This window comes from Amaranthus tricolor, chromosome 4 (assembly GCF_026212465.1).
Source record: "Amaranthus tricolor cultivar Red isolate AtriRed21 chromosome 4, ASM2621246v1, whole genome shotgun sequence".
Lineage (NCBI taxonomy): Eukaryota > Viridiplantae > Streptophyta > Magnoliopsida > Caryophyllales > Amaranthaceae > Amaranthus > Amaranthus tricolor.
In genome coordinates this window covers 16,624,157-16,643,887 of record NC_080050.1, presented here as the reverse complement: position 1 = coordinate 16,643,887, position 19,731 = coordinate 16,624,157, and the positions used below count along the sequence as shown (strand labels likewise).

Genomic DNA, 19,731 nt, shown 5'->3' with positions numbered 1-19,731 from the left:
CAGCAAGCCATATCACGTCCACTACACTGGCCCATCAAAGCCTCTACCTTGAACAGAGATGACGTTCCTTTGAGAGGTAGCAGACTAGAAGCTTACTCAAAGGCTACCACAACTACCGCATCAAACTATCTGTGAATGCTTAACACATGACCAGCAGTAGAAGATCATGAAGCTTGGAAACCACAGATCATCAAAACAGTCTGGATTAGGCGTGTGACTGTTCATACACCCTTACAAGACCAAAACATGGCTTTATACCAGAAGCAAAATCCATTGCTTCAACAAGTGACATCGATAGAAGGGTTTGACCCATATAGTCAAACTCTCTCACCTAATCATAGATGGACAATCAGACTTCCTCTAGTTATCAATCTAGATAGGATAGGAATAACAATCAAGTTGTTATCCTCAATACAAAACCTTGTTCAAGTCTATATCGCTTCAAATTAGTGGGAGATAGATGCTAAAAGACTAACTGGACCCTAACATCATCCAATAAACCTTAAAATTTGAGCCAAAACAAATGAAAATCAAGGACAGAGGAAGTATAGCTCTCATTAACCTAGAATTCTTAAAATACCATTAAAATTTGGTTTTAGGGGCACTAAATCGAAATGGGATCTTCGATTTTCTAACTTCTAATCATAAAGCTACTTTAGATCCGAACCGGATCATAATTTTCACTATCCGAAAAATCAGATATCCAAATCGATTAGGTATCTAGTTTAGAACACCGTTAGTAAATTTTGTGATGTAACTCTTTCTAGTGATCCGAAAATGGCAACATTTTTTAAGTTAGTTACTTGTCTTTTACAATTGTTTATTATCACTGTTACCTATATGTTCATCACTAGACCAGCCAAAATAGCCGGGTCGGACGGGTTACGAGTTAGATTAATTTTGGATGGGTTATTTTCAGGTTGAGCCATCCTCGTGTCGGGTCATTTTCAAGTCGGGTCACTCCCGGTTTCAGGTCAGTCGGTCTGACCTAACGGGTATGACTTATATAATTTAAATTTTGATTTTTCCATTTTTTATTATTTTTGAAACATTTTTAATTAAAAAAACTATTTTTCATCCCTCTGACATTTATCCGCATATCAATTGACACAATAGATAAGCCTTTTGTAATTGAATTCAAGTTATAAGAAACCAGTAATTGCAATGCTCCTGTTCCAAACTTTACATCTCTATGTATAGTTAGATTTGCGAGATACGTGTCACATTAGAGAAATCTGATGTACGATTTTCAAAAAATAGTTGGTATGTCGGATACATTTAAGTGTAAGTAAAACATGGAAATTAATACTTATTTTGAAAGACTTATAAGATACGTGCTTCATAAAAGTTATTGTGTATACTAAAGTTGTAATGTTAGATAAAAATGACATTAAATATTTTCTCATTTTCTCATAAAAAATATCTTCTCAATTTCTATGTTGGAAACATATAGAAATAACTAAGTACTTATTTCGACGTATGAGATCCGCTTTTTATAATTTAGGGTAGCGACATTCCTTTTCTGAAAAGCTCATTCAAATGTGCAAAACGTTTTTATATATTATATCGATTTGGTTACTGAAATATAGAGAAATTAAAAACTCATTTGACTTATTTAACAAGATATATAAACTCAATTAAGATGATTATAACGTCCTTTTTTTAAATTAAAATAATTACGATGGATAAAAAGATCGCTAAATGCGTGTTTTTTGAGATATATTAATGAGTTTTAGGGTTCAAGTGACATACTTACTATGTTTGAGATACTTTGAAAACTAAAATTTTATGTGAAATGAATTCTAACATTGAGATTACTCTAAAAATTGATATTGGACCTCTCAAAACGGGTCGGTTGCCAATCGGGTCATTTTCGGTTAGCTAATTATCAGGTAGGTCATGTTTCGGATTAAGTCACTTTTGGATCAGCCGGGTTTGAGTTTTGTCGGGTCGGATACCGAGTTCATTTACGAGTCGGATGGAATTCTGTCAGGTCTATTCGTCAACATCTGCTGTAAGATAGTAAGTAGCGTACCTATTTTCAATACTTTTATAATGCAATGTGTTAAGTATGTGTTATGAATAATTAATGTGTTATGAATAATTGATATCTACGTAACCTACCTTAAACACTTATTTTATATACCACAAACACCTATTATACATCTTAAAATCTCATAAACCCCTACTTAATATACTGTAAACACTTACTTGAATAAGATATACAAGTATTTCACACACTATAAAGACCTACTCAAATATACGATAAACACCTACTAAAATACCATAAACACCTACTTCGTTATTCGTAAAACCTATTTTGCATATATAAAACAATTACTTTATATACATTTAAAACCTTGTTGTTAATCACCTAGTTTGCATAATATAAACACCCACTTGACACGTGGTAATTATTTATTTTACATACTATAAACACATACTTTTTCAGGATAAACACCTACCTTTCATTTGATAAATACATATTTGAACAATGATAAACACAGACTTTATATGTTACAAAAAACCCCTACTTGACGTATGATAAATACCTACTTGATACATGTTTAAAACTTACTTTGCATATCATAAAACTTGCTTTGTATATTACACACATACTTTGTTTATGATAAATAGCTACTTTGCATATTACAAACACATACTTCACTTGCATTAAACATTTATACTGCAAATCACAAACAGATAGTTTGCATATACCTTCATATAGTGTAATGATTAAGCTATCTTCACCAATGATCTTATATTAAGCATCAAATTCATATCATTAAATATTATCAATAATTGAAATTGTATGAATCAACAAAAAATTTATTAGGAATTTGATTATTAATTACAAACATAAAAAAAATTCATATTAAGGAAATAAATATCTCTATACCAGTTATATCATTTGTATTATTTTTAAATTGCAACTTAATTGAGTTCAAAGATCAAATCTTTCATTTTTTTGTCCCTTCAAAAATTAAGACGTTGTTCCTTTTTGTTCGTTGTTACTAGTGAACAAAATATTTTTTTTTCTTTTGTTTGCTGTTAGTAGCGAACAACCTAATTTTATGCTTGGACACGAAGACATTCATTTTAAAAATTAAAATTTTCCGAAACTTATTTTAAGAATTTTTTTAATAAAATCCTTATTTTATTGAATTTTTCACAAGAGTCGGCGTTTAGAAATTGCGGACCGAAAAAGGCCCAGGATAGAGTAGAACGGAAACAAGGGTTTTGCTTTCGCGCAAACCGCGCTTCTTCTCTATAGCCTCAATTACCCCTACCCTCCACCTGCCTCTCTCTTTCCCTTTCATCTCCATTTTCGAATTTCATCTCATTCTCACTACCAGTTTTACACCAGCTGCGTCTGACTCCTCCGTCAACGGTGACTCGCTTCTTCCCTCTGACTGTAATTTCGGCCGCGTCCCTAGCTTTATTCTTGCCTGCCGGCTGCCGCCTGCGACCACAGACCACCGACCACCGGACCACCATTCTTTGGTTGTTATTGTAAGTTTCTCTTTTAAATTTTAATTGCTCATTCAATTAATTTAGGATTTCTTCTCTTTAAAATTAAAATCTAATTTTTTTGAGTTTTTTTCTTTAAATGATTATTTTAGGGTTTAGAAATAGAGATTTATAATTGTGAATTTGTTTAGGGCTTTTGGTTTTGTGGTTTGATCATAATTAGTTTTGTCATTTGTGTGATTGTGTGTGTCTTATTGATTATTGAATACTGATGAATGGTGAAGTAAATGTATAAATGTAGCTTTTTTTTTTTTTTATGATCTCTTCATTTAATCTGAAATTAGGATTTTGGTGTGGTAACCTTCTCAAACACTTTTGTGTCAAAACACTCTTCTTAAAATTCGTTATATTCTAGAACCAGAAGTATTATTATAAAGCGTGTAAAAGCACGAGTAATGGCTGAAAACAGAGAATCATTCATAAGTTACATATTCGAAAGTTGAGTTTCATTTAATTAAAACTAGCATATTTTGCTAAAAAGAAAAAAAAATCTGGGTTTTGTGGGTAGGTGCTATGTGTAATAATAAAGCCTGAAGTATCTCGTTGTAACATGTAACTTGTAATTTGGAGCAATAAAAATTTTTTGGGATGCTCATTTTGCAAACAAAACTCAATTTTTTTTATTAATTTACTTTAACACGTTGGTGAATGGTGCTGCCCATGATTTTGATTCCTGGATCCGTCACTGAACACAAGACGAGGAATTATCGCGAATCAATTTTGTTTTCCATTCTAATTTATTTTCATTAATCTAAGTAATTGAAGTTTTTATTCTTCCCGGAATTTGCAGATGCAATCTCTAATTAGGGCAGTTCGATTGCAATGCAGGATTCACTCAGAGTTCGGTTCTACCAACATTCGCAGCTTCTATTCTCACTCTTCCTTGACTTCGGTACTTCCTTTTCTTTTATTTTTCTCATTATCTTTCTTATTTATTGCGCTAATTAGTTATATGAACTCTATTTATATTCACATCATTAATAAATGTTGGCCTTGTTTATGAGAGAAATGGATTCAATTGATTGCAATTAAACACTGAAATAATTTTTTTTTATTTTGTGACTAATTGATTTAATTCACTTTAGACGTTGAAAATTGAAGTTTAAGCACTCTAAACCATGAACTTATTAATCATAGGAAACTGCTAAGCATTTGGTAATTTTATTTACTTTGCAGAAGATTTTCCACTCCAAGTTTATGGGATTGATTGTTAATCGTGAATCATGATTCAATGTTCGCTTTTTCACCTCAATATGACAGTGTCCATTTAATGGTAAATAACCGTTTAATGTTAATTATAATGAATCAAACATGGGGGTTTTAACTTCACGTTTTTAACCTTATGATGACAGTTTTCAGTGTGAAGGGACTATACCGCTTTACAAAGGTGTTGGGTAAAAAGTGTTGTAACTTAAAAAGAGAGTAATGGGATAGAGGGATAGAGATATAAGTGGTCTCCCATATTTGATGTGTGGGACTTTCTTTTTAGCAGTTGAAGATAAAACAAGGGATAGAAGGAATAAACTGTGGAGTAAATTATTATCCAAGCATTGAAAACGCCCGACACACCTTTAATGCCCTGAAATATTTTGGGTTCATATAAGATATGATACTCATTTTAGAACTTATATGTCACAGTTTGCATGTCGTAAATTATAGCACCAAAGAAAGCTATTTCAAATTTATGTGGAATGTAAGTTTATCCGGAATTTGTTGAATAGTCCACATAAATCTTTGTGGAAAATGTTTTCTTTTTAGTTAGATGTATGTATAAAACTAGTGTTTATTATGTTGGTCACTGAAAAAACGGAGCTAGAAAAAATATTTTGAGAAGTAAATGCTAGTGAAAAAAGTTATTGGGATTCACTGTGATTTATTAAAGTGAAATTTTATCTTGTTGATGAAGCGTTGTTGGGAAAAGAGAGAAAGGTGAAAACATAAACTTGAAAAGTGGAATATGTTGAGGTTGTTTGTGGTGACTATATGTTGATTGAAGAAGTAGACACTGAATTTAATGGCCGAGACCTAAATGTGTGATAGATTAATTGAGTTTTGCTAATTCTGTTGGAGGCTTGGAGCTATTGAGAGACATCAGTTTTATTTGCAGTTGAAAATTGCATCAAATTACAGGATTCAATTATGGGGTATTTCTACTATGGAAACTATTTCACAAGTAATAGCATAACAAGGGATAAGCAATATTTGTCTCAATGGGACATGTAGATTCTAATCTATTTGAGTTCACCTTTTATGAATTCTTTACTAGCTCTATACTTCATATCTTTTTCCTTTAATTCATTCCTTTCACTACAGTATACGAGCCTTTGTTTTAAAATGCTTGCCTAGGCGCGCCTCACATTGAGGCTCTAGAAATATTGCTTTTTATTAGTCTGGGCTTAGCGATATCCATAAGGCGTGCGCTTTTGTTTGCCTTTTGCGTTTTTTTGCGTCTTGTACTTTTTGCGCTTTATGTGCTTTGTCTATATAATGGAAAAAATGTCTTTTAGTAATTTGTCATATAAAGACAAATAATAGTCCTCTTGTTGGAAGAAAGAATATTTCGAGTAGAGAAAAGAAAGATTTGTTTACAATTTTACAACTTTGTGAACTTCACTCCCTTGGCCTCCACACCAGGACAATTTTTTTTATTTCTTTTTCTATCCTCTTTGTCGTAGATTCTTCATTTAGATTTTTCATCTTTTTTTCTTTTCGTATGACTTCTTCGATTTTTAATCTTTTATTTTTTTCTATCTCTTTGATAATTTGTCTACTGTTTTTTTAGATTTTTTCTTATAGTTTTATTCAATTTTCTTATTACAATTTTTCTCTCTATGTGTCTTCTACCTTCTAAATTTATCATTTTTTTTCTTATAGGTTTTTTAATTTTCTCTTCTTTTTTGTTACTAGTTTGAGAACAATTAGACAATTTATTCTAACATGTAGATTTAGTTACCTTCCTATGCTCTTTTGTATAATATTAGTAGATTGAAGTAATCGTAATAAATGTATTTAGATCTTTGATTCAATTACAATATGAATATCATTATATCAAGTACCTAAGATGTTCTACATTTCTGTCATAAGCTCTGAGTCAAAAGTACACCTCGCATACGAAAAGCTCGCGCTTTCGCCTTATGCTTTGCGCCTAGGCTCCAGGTCCCTTTTGCGCCTCACGTCTTTTAAAACTAAGATACAAACATAACAAGTATGTAATTTCTTTTATTGAGTTGAACCTTTGTTGTATAATGAATTGTTTTACTCCCTCCGTTTCCTTTTTTTTGTCCATTTTAAGTTTTTCTACTTTAGGAGAGAAATTTAAATTTGATTTTAATGTATATAGTGAAGACAAATTATATTCACGTGGGATCTTGTTAGATTCGTCTTGATGCAAAGAATTTTAATGTATAATTTTACAATTTTTTATGATGCGTACTAACAGATATCAAGGTTAAAAACTTGCTTTGAAATGCATGCAAAAAGTAAAATGGACAAACAAAAAGAAAGAGAGAGAGTAATAGCTTTTCGGTAGAGCTTGTAAGCAAGTTAAGTTCGTGTGAGCAGGATTTGGATTTTATGTCATGTCAATATGATGCTGCTTGTCGCTAATTAGACATCAATTACACCCTTCGCGGTTTTTTCTTTAGTTCGTCTCCTTCCAATTTCTGTGGGTATTCCTAGATGCTTCAACTCCATGCAGGCCAACATATTCAGCATTTTTTGAGTTGAAAATTGATGATCACAAATTTGAACTTTCTTAGGGAAGAAAGCTCCTCCATGAATGTGCTTCAATGCACATATATACTGCACCTTCGCCAACTAGCTTTTGTGGAAGTGCAAATTTTGGTTCCATTGACGGGGCTGCTGCCTTTGGAAGTTCTGATTCTAGGTGCTATACAACAGCTGTTAATCCTGTGGCATCCGCTGCTGTAGAGGATTCTACAGTTTGTGTAACTGATGGACCTGCTCGCATAAAATTTAAGAGGCTTGACAAAACGGCTAGGCACATAATGCAGGTATACTTGATTTTGCTACATCTCTTTTACATGAAAGTCATTTGGTCTTCTGTTTCTGATGTTCTATCTTTTTGTGCCAAAAGATTCTGGATAAAGAAGCAGTTGAAGAAGTAAGAGGGAAGAAAGAAATACCTGATATTAGGCCAGGACATATTATCCAGATTAAATTGGTATGTGAAAGTTTGTAGAAGCAACTATTGTTTTTGTTTGCCTGCTGGGATAGGATTACAGGATCACTTATTATAACGTTGCTTTCTGGTTTCTGTGAATTGCATATGAACAGGAAGTTCCTGAAAACAAACGACGTGTTACTACATTAAAAGGCATTGTCATTGCCAGGCGAAATGCAGGGCTTAATTCAACCTTCAGACTGAGGAGGCTAGTTGCTGGAGTTGGAGTTGAGAGTCTTCTCCCACTGTATGTGAAACATCTTCTCTATTGCTCATTCTCAACACGAGTGTATGTAGTTATTAGTTATTACTTATGTTTTTTCTCTTTAGCAAATTTGGTTTATGAATATAACATTAACTATTAAAATGTGAGTTCATTGTTTTTGTTTGAATAATTTATATACCTTTGATTTCATGCCAATAGGTATTCCCCGAACATAAAGGAGATCAAAGTGCTGGATAAGAAAAAAGTGAGAAGAGCCAAGTTATACTACCTTAGGGAAAGGATGAACCCGCTCAAGAAATAGTGACTATCATGTTTTTTTTTTCAATTGTATGGATATTGTCACTGCACGGTAAGAAACTGGGTTCTTTGTGAAGGTGTGCTAACACTCTGCTTTATTCTGCTGGTGGAATGAACAGTAACTATTAGCCTATTTACCTAACCGTGTTTGTGACTCTGGAGAAGGCTACAAATAGAGTGAGCCTTTTCCTCAGTAACCATGTACTTTTTGGTGTAGTTCATTAAATAAGGATGAAAATCGGGATTTAGTTTACTGTTAAGTTTTAGCAGTACACTATGAAGAGTTTATGAAATGGTATTGTCAGAGTTTTTGAAGATATCTGAAACTAGTATATCGGTATATGTATCTCAGTTTGATTTTTTTAAATTCCTACTATGAAAACTGTTATGCCTTTGGATAGCTCTGTCCGGGGAAGGCAATAGATGGAATTTCCAAATTCCACTTGTTTGTTTTCTCTTTAATTAGTGTTATTGTTGTTACTGTTAATTAGGAAAATACGTGGCGAGCAGCCGAGCATGCCGTGAGATAGCATTAGGGGAAGTAAACCTACAATTATGAGTTTTCAATACTTTTACGAAGTAAAGAATGAATTCGGGTCGCTGGAAGGAACGTGTTTTGCCTTGGCTCATACAAATGATTTAGCTTTTCTAGAACGGCAAATATCAATCTGATTTTGGGTGATGATATTAAACTATCTCTGATAGAGGTGCTTCAATTCTGCATTGACACAGTTTCCTTGATATAAGCTTACTAGCTGCTTGTTTCGTTTTAGCTAAATGTAGAGCCTTATAGGTAAAAATACAATCACTATATATTGTTGGATAGAGGACATATTATCTATAAATTTTCTTGTATTGTAATTTGTAGGCTCATTTAGTTTAATGGAATGTTGTGCTTCAGCCTTTAGCCTATAGGCAACGGACCATGTTATGCTCCTAAATTCAACACAAAAGCTACAACACTACTTACTACACAATTGTTCGTCTAGGTTTGGTTCATGTTTCTGGTGAATCGGCCAATATAACGTTAATAAATACTCCTACTACTTTTATGTCTTTGTCTCATTTGATTTGGAAACGTTTGTCAAGACGGATTATTCAAGCATTAATATCTCTAATTGTGCATAACTAAAACTTCTAAAAAGTTAATATTAATTATCCTTGAAATGAGATGAATCAAACTATATCCTAATTGATTATGTTTTAGCTTATAGTTTAAGATTAAAATGCAAATGAAGTGAATTGTGAATAGTTAGTGTTTAAAAATCAAATAGAACAAAGACATCGAAACGGCGGAGGAAAAATTAATACAAACTCATACTTTTGACATTAATGCAATAATACTAATATTAACACTATTTAATATTAACACTAATAAGAATACTACTATACTAATACCTCTATACCAGTACTAATACATACTTAAAGATTACTACTACTAAACTAATACTCAATCTGATACAAGTATAATAATACTAACATTTATACAATAATAATAATAATAATAATAAGAGAAATTCCATTTGGTGTCTTCGAATTTTTGGCTTTTCCATATTTATACAATAGTACTAACATTTATACAATAATAATAATAATAATAATAATAATAATAATAATAATATTAAAAAAAAGGTGATAATCAATTTGAAAGTATTCACTTCTTTAAAGAATATTGTTTGGAGTTCGAGGTCGCTCTCCTCCTTGTTTTATTTAAAACATCACACTTCTTTAACCAAAATTGTTGTCCGCTTATTGCCTTTCTTCTATTTATTATATCGCTACCCTTTTCATTTTATCGCCACCTCCTGAGAAAATTACGTATTTATCTCTATATAATCAAAAAATTACGATTTTGCCATCGAACCTAAAATTTTCTATATATACCACATTCTCACTAAAATATTTCCTACCACACTTAAAAACCAACTTACAAAAACAAATTGTTGGAGAAAAAACTAAGTTCAATCCGCAAACAATTAATCGAGGTAATTTCTTTTCGAATGTAATTAATTTAAATTTTCAGACGAAAAATTATTTATATATATATATATATATATATATATATATATATATATATATATATATATATATATATATATATATATATATATATATATATATATATATATATATATATATATATATATATATATATATATATATATATATATACATATAAGTTGAACCGCCCAGATATGGGCGGTTGAACTTTAAATTTTCTTTTTTTTCGTTTGTTTTTGTATAATTATTATAAATTTTAATTATACTATTATTATTATTATTATTATTATTATTATTATTATTATTATTATTATTATTATTATTATTATTATTATTATTGGTACTGTTATTTAAATAATTTTATTATTATTGTTATTATTGTTGCGATTTTTATTGTTTTTATTATTAAATATATTTTTATGTTTTGATTTTAAATTTATTAATGTTAATATGTTTGTTATAATTATTATTACAATTATTATTATTATTGTTGTTGTGTTTTTTTTATTTTTTGAATTTAAATTATTTAAAAAAAAAAAATTAAATGAATCGCCCAGATCTGGGCGATTCATTTAATTTTTATTTTTTTCGTTTGTTTTTGATAATTATTATTGTTATTTTTAATTTTATTTTTATTGGTATTATTATTATTATTATTATTATTATTATTATTATTATTATTATTATTATTATTCCTGATATTATTTTTTATTTTTTTTATTATTTTTGTTCTTGTTATTAATTTTATTATTAAATTATTCTTTTTCTTTTAATTATTAATTTATTATTTTAAATATGTTTATTATAATTAATATTATTATTATTAATAAACTTTGTATGTTGTGTTGAAAATTATTTTTATTATTGGTGTTGTTTGGCTTTATTCGTTTTTTTTTTCCATCTTTATTTTTTTATTATTATTTTTTTTAGAAAAATTATTATTATTTTTATTTGTATTATTATTATTATTATTATTATTATTATTATTATTATTATTATTATTATTATTATTTGTTATTATTTTTATTGTTATATTATTATTATAGTGGTTGTTGTTATTATTATTGTTATTATATTATCCTTTAAATTTTTTTATAATGTCTTTTTGTTATTAGTGTTATGATTATAGTTATTATTTGTGTTATTATTGTTATGATTATTATTAATGTTATTACTGTTGTTAATGTTGTTATTATTTTTATGATTATTGTCAATTTAGAAAATTAATATTGTTTTTTGTTCATCTTATTAATGTAACGTAAAGTTTGATTATGTTCATTTATTTTAATATTTAATGATACTGTCAAAAATTGTAGAAAATGGCTGGTAATCAAGGAAAAGGAAAGGGTTTTTTAGACAATTGTTAAGAGGTAATAGTTCTAGGCCTACCTTACTCAGAGGTGACCCGCATGAGAGGGGGTAACGGGTTCTGCTAGGAGGGCTAGGCAGGAAGAGGTTGTCAGACACAATGAGGCCCAACGGTCGAGTACGCTGAACCAAGTGCGTACTCCTTTTGATGACCAGGCTAGCAGCCTCCAGAGTAGTTGGGGGGTTTCTAGTAATGATCATAATGATGCTGATGATGTTAAGTTCCAAGGTCCTGATTCTTGCCCATTGAACTGGACTGTTGTTCGGGGCCCCGACGGTAGATTCGCCTGTGGCGGCCCGAGTTCTTCTGCCGCATCTGAGTGTAGTTCATATTCAAGTACCTGAGACATTCGGCGTATAACAGCGGGATCAGATTTAAGGACTTCATCGACCAGAGATTGAAAGTACTCTTTGTCATTGGCGTTCGCGTATCGTACTCTTTCGTTGGTCTCGTCTCGTAACTCTGTGTACCTCAAAGTACTCCAGAATTGATGAATGTCATCCACATACAAAGCACCATGTGAACTGATGGACATATGTAAATAACATACACACGACAATCCATGGGTTTGTTGAAGTACACAACCGCATTTATTAAATACAAAATCACCCGGTTCTAACATGCGGTTATACTCAAGCTGGAGCTGCTCCAAGGCATAGATAGATACGTGGCGATATAAAGGTCTAAAGAAATTTTGTCGCATCGACCTTGCTATAGAAGTCATGGATTCTTGTAGCGCTTGTCGGATCCTGGCTTGCTGATTTGTAATTTGTGCGTGTGCCCTTTTGAACAGGGTATCGAATGAGCTATTACCGCTACCAAGGTAATACTTGAAAGACGAGTGTTGGCATTCAACTCTGCTGATAGTCTGGTTACCCAAGTGGAAACAATCTTTCGTCCACGCACGCACAAATTTCTCTCTAAGTGGAATCCATGTTCCAGCCAAATTTCTCATCTGTGACAGTTAGGTAGAGTCAATCTCAATAGCCATATTAATAACCAAACAAATACAATATGAAAGTATAAAGGTCCACAACCTATATAGCTACTCTATTACACAATTTTACATCTTACAAATCTTATACACATAAGGGACCAAATTTTCAATCAAAGAGGTCTTCTAAACACTCTCTGATATCCCTTTGAACCCGACTAGTACCAATCTGTAAGCAATCTTTTAAAAGATAGAAACAACAACGAGTCAGATTTAATTAAATGAGCGACAATCCAAAACAAAACGACATGCTAAATCAAATTAGAAGTTTAAAAGCAACATTAGTCCTAGATCTTTGAGCGCACTAGGAGTCTAGTAGAGGTACACCCATAGCTATAAGTAGGGATGCAGGCGGGGCGGGTCTAATAGGAGACCCGCCCCATCCTCGCCCCATCGGGGCGGGGATGGGTCCCAGTTTGATGGGTCATGGGGCGGGTACGGGTATAAAATTCATACCCACCGCGGGGATGGGGATGGAGATGGGTTTTAGGTGATACCCGCCCCATCCACGCCCCGCCCCGCCCCGCCCCGCCCCGCCTCACGAAATGTACAAATTTTGAGAATTGGAATACCCTAAATTATTTTTCAAATTTCTGAAAACTTTGAATTATTTTCAAATTTTTTTAAAAACTTTAAAAACCCCGTCTTTATATTTCTTTTAAGGTCTAAGATCATGTTTTTTAGAGTAAGGTTTATAATCATGTTTTTTCTATTTTTTATCCTTTTTTCTCAATAAAATTTGTTTATATTCATTACGAGTTGTGTAGAGGTAGGCGATATTAAGTGATGATTAGATGGGAATTTGAAAATAAATATGTGACACAGATGGGTATTAAGCGGGGATTTGACGGGTGGTCGGGCGGGTAAAATGGGTATTAAACGGGGATATACCCAGATGGGGATGGGGATGAGGATGGTATTAGGTACTAACCCATCGGGGCGGGGACGGGGAAAAAAATTATACCCGCCGCGGGGATGGGGATGGGGATGAGGATTGATTTACCAGATGGGGATGGGGATGGTAACGCCAATACTCGCCCCGCCCCGCCCCGTTTGCATCCCTAGCTATAAGGCTATGTCATTCTTAGGTGAAGTTAGTCAATATTTAAATCACAACTCGCCTCAAAAACACGGAGTAGGGAAACAATGTCCCTCTACTCCGTCAATGACCAACTCGTGAGCCCAATCCATTGATCATATTACAATATCAGCATAATAAGTCATCAAAAAATTTATCTCAATAATTATCAATTTCAAAACAACTTTAATAAAATAATTTTCAAAATTGTGGTCTGGCCAGACCCTTTAAGGGACTGTTACTACTCACCGACAACGTCGCTTCAACGAGTCGTGTCCAGTGCACAACTATCTACTAGAAAAGTTCCTTGATGATATCGTCTCTTGAAGCATAACCATAAACATAACATCACTAACGTGCGTTCGATCTTACTCTACTAACATACAGCATATTACATTTCCTCCTATGATTGTAGATTAAACCCAATTCATATTCTAGCATTTTTAATCCTCATAATATTACATATCCAAATCTTTAATTCACCATTAACATCTTATTAAACCCGAGAGAAGTCATTCAAGCCCAAAATCGATAATTCTCATAAAGAATTAATAATTCATCTAGTTTAAATCATCCAACATTTTGTTCTTGAAAGGTATCCACGATAAAATTATCAATCTCAACATCACCTAATTCTACCAATCAACATAATGTTTATTTCTTTCAAATTGTCAAACTATCTAATTAACAAAACAACAATAGACATTCTATGCCACCATCAGGATCCTTAAAAGAGTCTCATAATTAATTCATGAACATTAAATTACCCATAATCTATCAATTACACACATTTTTATCCATTTCTTAATTTCATAAATGTCATATTAATCATCAATAACTAACAAACTTAGTCCAACATCCAATAAATTGCTACTAATTGTAGGCTAAAAAATTATAATCAACAAATCTTGGATTATTTAAATTTATCTTTATGACAAATTTACTTTGCTAGAAAAGAATGGAATAATATCAAAATAGGTATGATAGGTCAAGATGAACATATACATTGAAATATAGAATTTACATAAAGATAAAAGAGACATAATTACCTAAAATAAAGCAAGTCTAGTTCTAGCCCTTTTTCGAGTAACAGGAAGCAAAAGAATTATTGTTTGTTATTCTTCAATCAACATCATCATGGAGGTAAAGGGTAGAAGAAATCCACTAGTTTTAAACCCAAAATAGCACAATATAGCCAGAATACAATGGCTTGTTGGACCAAATAGAAGGGAATACTAGTGGTCTTACTGTTTTCGAATGAAATTAGAGGAGGAAGAAGACAATGGTACAATCAGCCCCTTATCAATCAAGGCTATTGTTGTTTCAAACCCAAACGAATCGAATTCAACTCCTGATTTTCGAACACAAATTAGGGGTGATGAGGGGTTGTTTTTTGTGCACTGATTTTCGAAATAAAGAAAGCCCCCTAAGTGGTTGTTGTTGGCGGAGGGCGAATTGCTTGAGCTGTTTAAGAGAGATGAGGAAGAATTGTGTTCGAATGGTTTATGAACAATAACAAATGCCAAAATTAGGGTCTGAGGGAAAGGAGGAAGATGAAGATGAATAGTGATCTTTTAAAAGGCATTCAAAAACTGATTTTGTTTTGGTTGGCTATTATTATTATTTTTTTTAGTTTCTTTTCATTCTTACTTTGAACCATAAAATTCTTGGTTGGCTATTAGGAAGAGTGTTACTAAAGTTCCCCACCCTTTTTATTTTATCGTCATCCCCTCTCCAAATTACGTTTTTGTTTTTGAAGTTTAAAAAATTACAAAATTGCCACTGGACTTAAAACTTAATTAATAAATGTAAATCACGCTTAATAACACTATTAAGAATTTAATGCGGAAGATTTGTCTATATATATCGAATTCTGAGATGCGTATGAAGTACGAATTCAAACACGATACTATCTCTCTAAAAATTGTTAAAGAAGTTGTAACCCGTAATTGGTTAAATATGGCTAACGAAAGCGACTATGAGTCGGATGCGGTGCGTAAAGTTTTCGATTGGAATCGTTGGAAATTAAAAAAATAAATAAATAAATCGCACAAAACTGGGCGATTGAACCATGGCTCAATTGCACAAAACTGGCGATTGGACCATGGTTCAATCGCACAAACCTGGGCGATTGATCCATGGTCCAGTCGCCCAGTTTTGTGCGACTGAACCATGGTTCAGTCGTCCCATTTTGTGTGATTGTTATTATTATTTTTTTTTTCAATTTTAATTTACGTATTAATTTTTTTTATTATTCTTATTATTATTGTTGTTGTTTTAGTTTTTGTTAATTTTTTATTATTGTTATTATTATAATTATTATTATTATTATTGTTGTTGTTGTTGTTGTTGTTGTTGTTGTTGTCATTATTATTATTATTATTGATAATTTTTTTTTAATTTTTTTCATTTTTTTATTTACGTAATTTTATTATTATTATTAAAATTGTTATTGTTGTTGTCATTATTAATTTTACTTTTTGTTATTTATTTATTTATTTATTATTATTATTATTATTATTGTTGTTGTTGTTGTTGTTGTTGTTGTTGTTGTTGTTGTCATTATTATTATTATTATTATTGTAGTCATTATTATTATTATAATTATTTGTATTAATTTTTTTTTTAGTATTAGTATTTGTATTAATTTTTGTTATAATTTTTATTTATATTTACGTCATTAATGTAATTAATTTATATTATTTATATTTCAAATTTGTAGGAGTTTAAAAACTTTGGAGACAACGTCGACTACTCCGGTAGCTTTGTTACGGATAGGGAATTTATCTCCGTAGATGAGTTAGATAGTTGGGCCGATGCGATAGCAATAACAATCGGTTTTCAATTTATACGTGCTTCTTATAAAAAGAAAGAAGAACGTTCTAGAGTTAGTGTCTATTTAAGATGTCACCGCTATGGTAATATTAGGGGTCATGTACATAATCTAGATAATACTACCCGACCTGGTTCTAAAAGTAGAAGTTGCGGGTGTAAATTTTTGATTTTAGGAAGTAGTCGTAAACCACCAGAAAGACCTTGGACGTTAAGGGTGTGTCCTGGTGAAAAAGGAATACATAACCACCCGTTCTTAGTCTACAGAGATGGTCATGTAAGGGCGAATAGGATCAATGTAGATATTCGGGAGCACATACGACAGCTTAGTGCAATCGAAATGCAACCGGCCTTTATTATGAATTCTATTAGAGATAATTTTCCTGGTTTTTATGCTAGTATGAATCAGATATATAATATTAGGCAATCAATAAGGAGAGAAGAGATGGAGGGTAGGACTCCCCTTCAGCACTGTCTTCATATGACCACAGAACTTAATTACGTGGTCTGGACAGACTTGGATATCGAAGGGCAATTGAGCAGACTATTAATTGCAAATCCTAACTCTATCCAAATGATACATACGTGGCCGTATGTTATGCTGATAGATACAACGTACAAAACGAACAAACAAAAGTGGCCACTATGTGAAGTGATCGGAATGACGCCAACCAATCACAACTTCTTGGTTGCGTTTTGTTTGATGCGAGATGAGGCGGCTGTGTCGTATTCGTGGGTGCTGCAGGGATTGAGAGATATTTTCGGCACTGCTCAGACTCCTAGCGTCATTGTAACGGATCGAGACGAAGGTTTATCTGCAGCTATTTGTGATGTCTTCCCAGGTAAAAAGACTTTGTTGATTCATTATTGTGGTTATATCTAATGATTATGTCTTAATTACGTTCAATGTTTTGTTTAATGTAGATGTGCGGCATTTGTTATGCATTTGGCATATTGGCAACGGCGTTGAGAACATGGTGGACAAGTTTTGCGGCGGCAAGAAAAATCAACAAGGGCAGGTATTCAGGAAAAGTAGATGGAACCCCTTGGTTGAAAGTTCTACAATCGGGGAATTTGAACGGGGCAAGCGATCGTCAGTACGTGGTCGGTTAGGAACAAAAAGGTTGTTCGGTATTTGGCTGGAACATGGATTCCACTTAGAGAGAAATTTGTGTGTGCGTGCGTGGACGAATGATTGTTTCCACTTGGGTAACCAGATTACCAGCAGAGTTGAAATCCAACATTCGTCTTTCAAGTATTACCTTGGTAGCAGCAATTGCTCATTCGATACCCTGTTCAAAAGGGCACATGCACAGATTACAAATCAGCAAGTCAGGATCCAACAAGCACTACAGGAATCCATGACTTCTGTAGCAAGGTCGATGCGACAGCATTTCTTTAGACCTTTATATCGCCACGTATCTATCTATGCCTTGGAGCATCTCCAGCTTGAGTATAACCGCATGTTAGAACTGGGTGATTTTGTATTTAACAAATGCGGTTGTGTACTTCAACAAAACCATGGATTGCCGTGTGCATGTTATTTAGATATGTCCATCGGTTCACATGGTGTTTTGTATTTGGATGACATTCATCAATTCTGGAGTACTTTGAGATACACAGAGTTAGGAGACGAGACCAACGAAGGAGTACGATACAACTGTTTGGTTCTTCCGTTAAGGAAAGCACCAGGCGTGCATAGTGTAAATAAATAAATACATATATGTTGGATGAATAGAAATCATTTGGTTCAACTTTTAATGAACGACGATTCATCCCCACTCCCACCCATCCATCAACGTAGGAAACAAGCAGCTGACAATTTCACCAAACATCTTGACACACATTTCACTACAAGGATTATGCTCTGGAATAATCTACGCGGGCCACGACCACGACCGACTAATAACACCGCTGACGATACTGTAAATTTAGATACTCTATAGTCTTATGTGTTGTATAAATAATTATGTACTTGTTTTATAGAATTTATACACGACATTCATTAAAAGTTGTATATAATCCATAGTTATACTACTGTGTATACTAACGACATTCATTGACGAAAATAAATGCAATCATTAATGTAAAATAGTTTAAGTACAGACTATGAAGCGCCATGCCCTTTAAAAATTTGCCATTCTTCAAATAAATCTCTACAATCATTAAGGTATATTTCTAACGCATGTCGTTGAGGGGGGTTCAAATCCGCAAGCTGAGGAGGTAGTCTTGCCACTGACCATATTGGGATGATTCAATGAGGATCCATACAGGAAGCATGAATGAAGAACAAAGCAATGAGTCATATGCAAGCTATGACACAGATTCAGCAACTAAAGAGGAAGAACAGAAGCTCAAAGCAACAGTACAGCAGCCTATGATCAAAGCTAGCAAACAGCTGACCTTGCAGCCCTCCTCTAGATCAACCAGGAAAGATTCATTAGCCATACAAGGTGGATTTGGAATCTTGGTACATGGGAGATCACACCTTGACCAAAGGACATTATTGTGCATCATCAAAAACACATGGAAATCAATACTAAAGGTCTCGCACTCAACAGAAACTGCACATCAGCGTGAGGTTGTAACCACTGACCAGCAGACCTTGGGCTTTGTGTCTAGAACGTATCTTGACTCCTTGGAGGACTCTAAGGGTAGATTTGGAAACTTTACACTTGGATCTTCCTACCATGATCAAAGATTCCTCCTATCAATCATTAGAAGACCTCAAGATGAAAGGATGAAGGTCACCCAGTCAGCACTGGTGCAAAATAGTGCAGAACTGATCTTATGACCAGGGCACCTTGTGAGACTTGGTTTGAGCACATCGTTTGACCTACGGGACCACCAAGGGTAGAAATGGAATCTCTACACTAGGAGCTTGCTTCTAAGACTCTTAGTAGCCATCATCTACCTTTGGAAGTGCATAAAAACATGGGTGAAAGGTCACCTGTTCAGCAGCCATCTGTCAGAATTATACTTAGCTTGTTTTTATGTTTTTAATGAAGCACATGTTGTGCACGTGATCCTTTATGACCGTTATTGTTAGTTAGACGTGTCATTAGCCTCCTCATTGTATTTCCCTCTTCCCTTACGTCTATATATAGATGGTTCCATCATTGTAAAAGGGATAAGTTGATTTTTAATAAAAATTCAGAAAATTCACCAAGTGTGTTTTTCCTTACAATTGCCTAGCAATTGGGTTACTTAGGGCCAGTTT

The 19,731-nt window shown here is 32.9% G+C and overlaps 3 protein-coding genes across 6 annotated transcripts; 2 read left to right on the top strand and 1 right to left on the bottom strand.

The window, feature by feature from the left end:
- The first annotated feature begins 2,902 nt into the window (after positions 1-2,902).
- On the top strand, positions 2,903-9,354 carry LOC130809680 (50S ribosomal protein L19, chloroplastic-like). Of its 3 annotated transcripts, XM_057675442.1 has the most exons (7): positions 2,903-3,513; positions 4,322-4,423; positions 7,290-7,544; positions 7,628-7,714; positions 7,828-7,961; positions 8,139-8,289; positions 8,729-9,354. In XM_057675442.1, the coding sequence occupies exons 2-6, from the start codon at positions 4,322-4,324 to the stop codon at positions 8,239-8,241; spliced, it is 681 nt and encodes a 226-aa protein (XP_057531425.1). In that variant the 5' UTR covers positions 2,903-3,513; the 3' UTR covers positions 8,242-8,289; positions 8,729-9,354. The 3 variants fall into 3 exon arrangements, with proteins under 3 accessions (XP_057531425.1, XP_057531424.1, XP_057531426.1); XM_057675441.1 differs by lacking the exon at positions 8,729-9,354 and having other exon boundaries at positions 8,139-8,554; XM_057675443.1 differs by lacking the exon at positions 8,729-9,354 and having other exon boundaries at positions 3,182-3,513; positions 4,360-4,423; positions 8,139-8,554.
- Positions 9,355-9,755: 401 nt separating this feature from the next.
- Positions 9,756-15,627, bottom strand: LOC130809679 (uncharacterized). Of its 2 annotated transcripts, XR_009040890.1 has the most exons (3): positions 14,729-15,260; positions 11,628-12,562; positions 9,756-10,042 (listed from the first exon to the last, which is right to left on the bottom strand). XR_009040890.1 is itself a non-coding variant. In XM_057675440.1 (2 exons), exon 2 carries the CDS (start codon positions 12,560-12,562, stop codon positions 11,804-11,806), a length of 759 nt encoding a protein of 252 aa, XP_057531423.1. In that variant the 5' UTR covers positions 14,729-15,627; the 3' UTR covers positions 11,341-11,803. The 2 variants fall into 2 exon arrangements, 1 of the variants encoding a protein (XP_057531423.1); XM_057675440.1 differs by lacking the exon at positions 9,756-10,042 and having other exon boundaries at positions 11,341-12,562; positions 14,729-15,627.
- On the top strand, positions 10,180-18,764 carry LOC130810786 (protein FAR1-RELATED SEQUENCE 11-like). The gene is made up of 4 exons (XM_057676913.1): positions 10,180-10,222; positions 16,402-17,353; positions 17,436-18,160; positions 18,708-18,764. The coding sequence occupies exons 2-4, from the start codon at positions 16,852-16,854 to the stop codon at positions 18,762-18,764; spliced, it is 1,284 nt and encodes a 427-aa protein (XP_057532896.1). The 5' UTR covers positions 10,180-10,222; positions 16,402-16,851.
- The last annotated feature ends 967 nt before the right edge of the window (positions 18,765-19,731 follow it).

What these genes read in the sequence shown, in the direction of transcription:
- LOC130809680 (XM_057675442.1), top strand. Translation starts at nt 4,322, where the DNA reads ATGCAATCTCTAATTAGGGCAGTTCGATTGCAATGCAGGATTCACTCA. An exon ending in ATATTATCCAGATTAAATTG is followed by an intron (nt 7,715 to 7,827) that starts GTATGTGAAAGT and finishes GCATATGAACAG; the next exon opens with GAAGTTCCTGAAAACAAACG. An exon ending in GTTGAGAGTCTTCTCCCACT is followed by an intron (nt 7,962 to 8,138) that starts GTATGTGAAACA and finishes TCATGCCAATAG; the next exon opens with GTATTCCCCGAACATAAAGG.
- LOC130809679 (XM_057675440.1), bottom strand. Translation starts at nt 12,562, where the DNA reads ATGAGAAATTTGGCTGGAACATGGATTCCACTTAGAGAGAAATTTGTG.
- LOC130810786 (XM_057676913.1), top strand. Translation starts at nt 16,852, where the DNA reads ATGCAACCGGCCTTTATTATGAATTCTATTAGAGATAATTTTCCTGGT. An exon ending in TATTTGTGATGTCTTCCCAG is followed by an intron (nt 17,354 to 17,435) that starts GTAAAAAGACTT and finishes TGTTTAATGTAG; the next exon opens with ATGTGCGGCATTTGTTATGC. An exon ending in GAGACGAGACCAACGAAGGA is followed by an intron (nt 18,161 to 18,707) that starts GTACGATACAAC and finishes CATGTCGTTGAG; the next exon opens with GGGGGTTCAAATCCGCAAGC.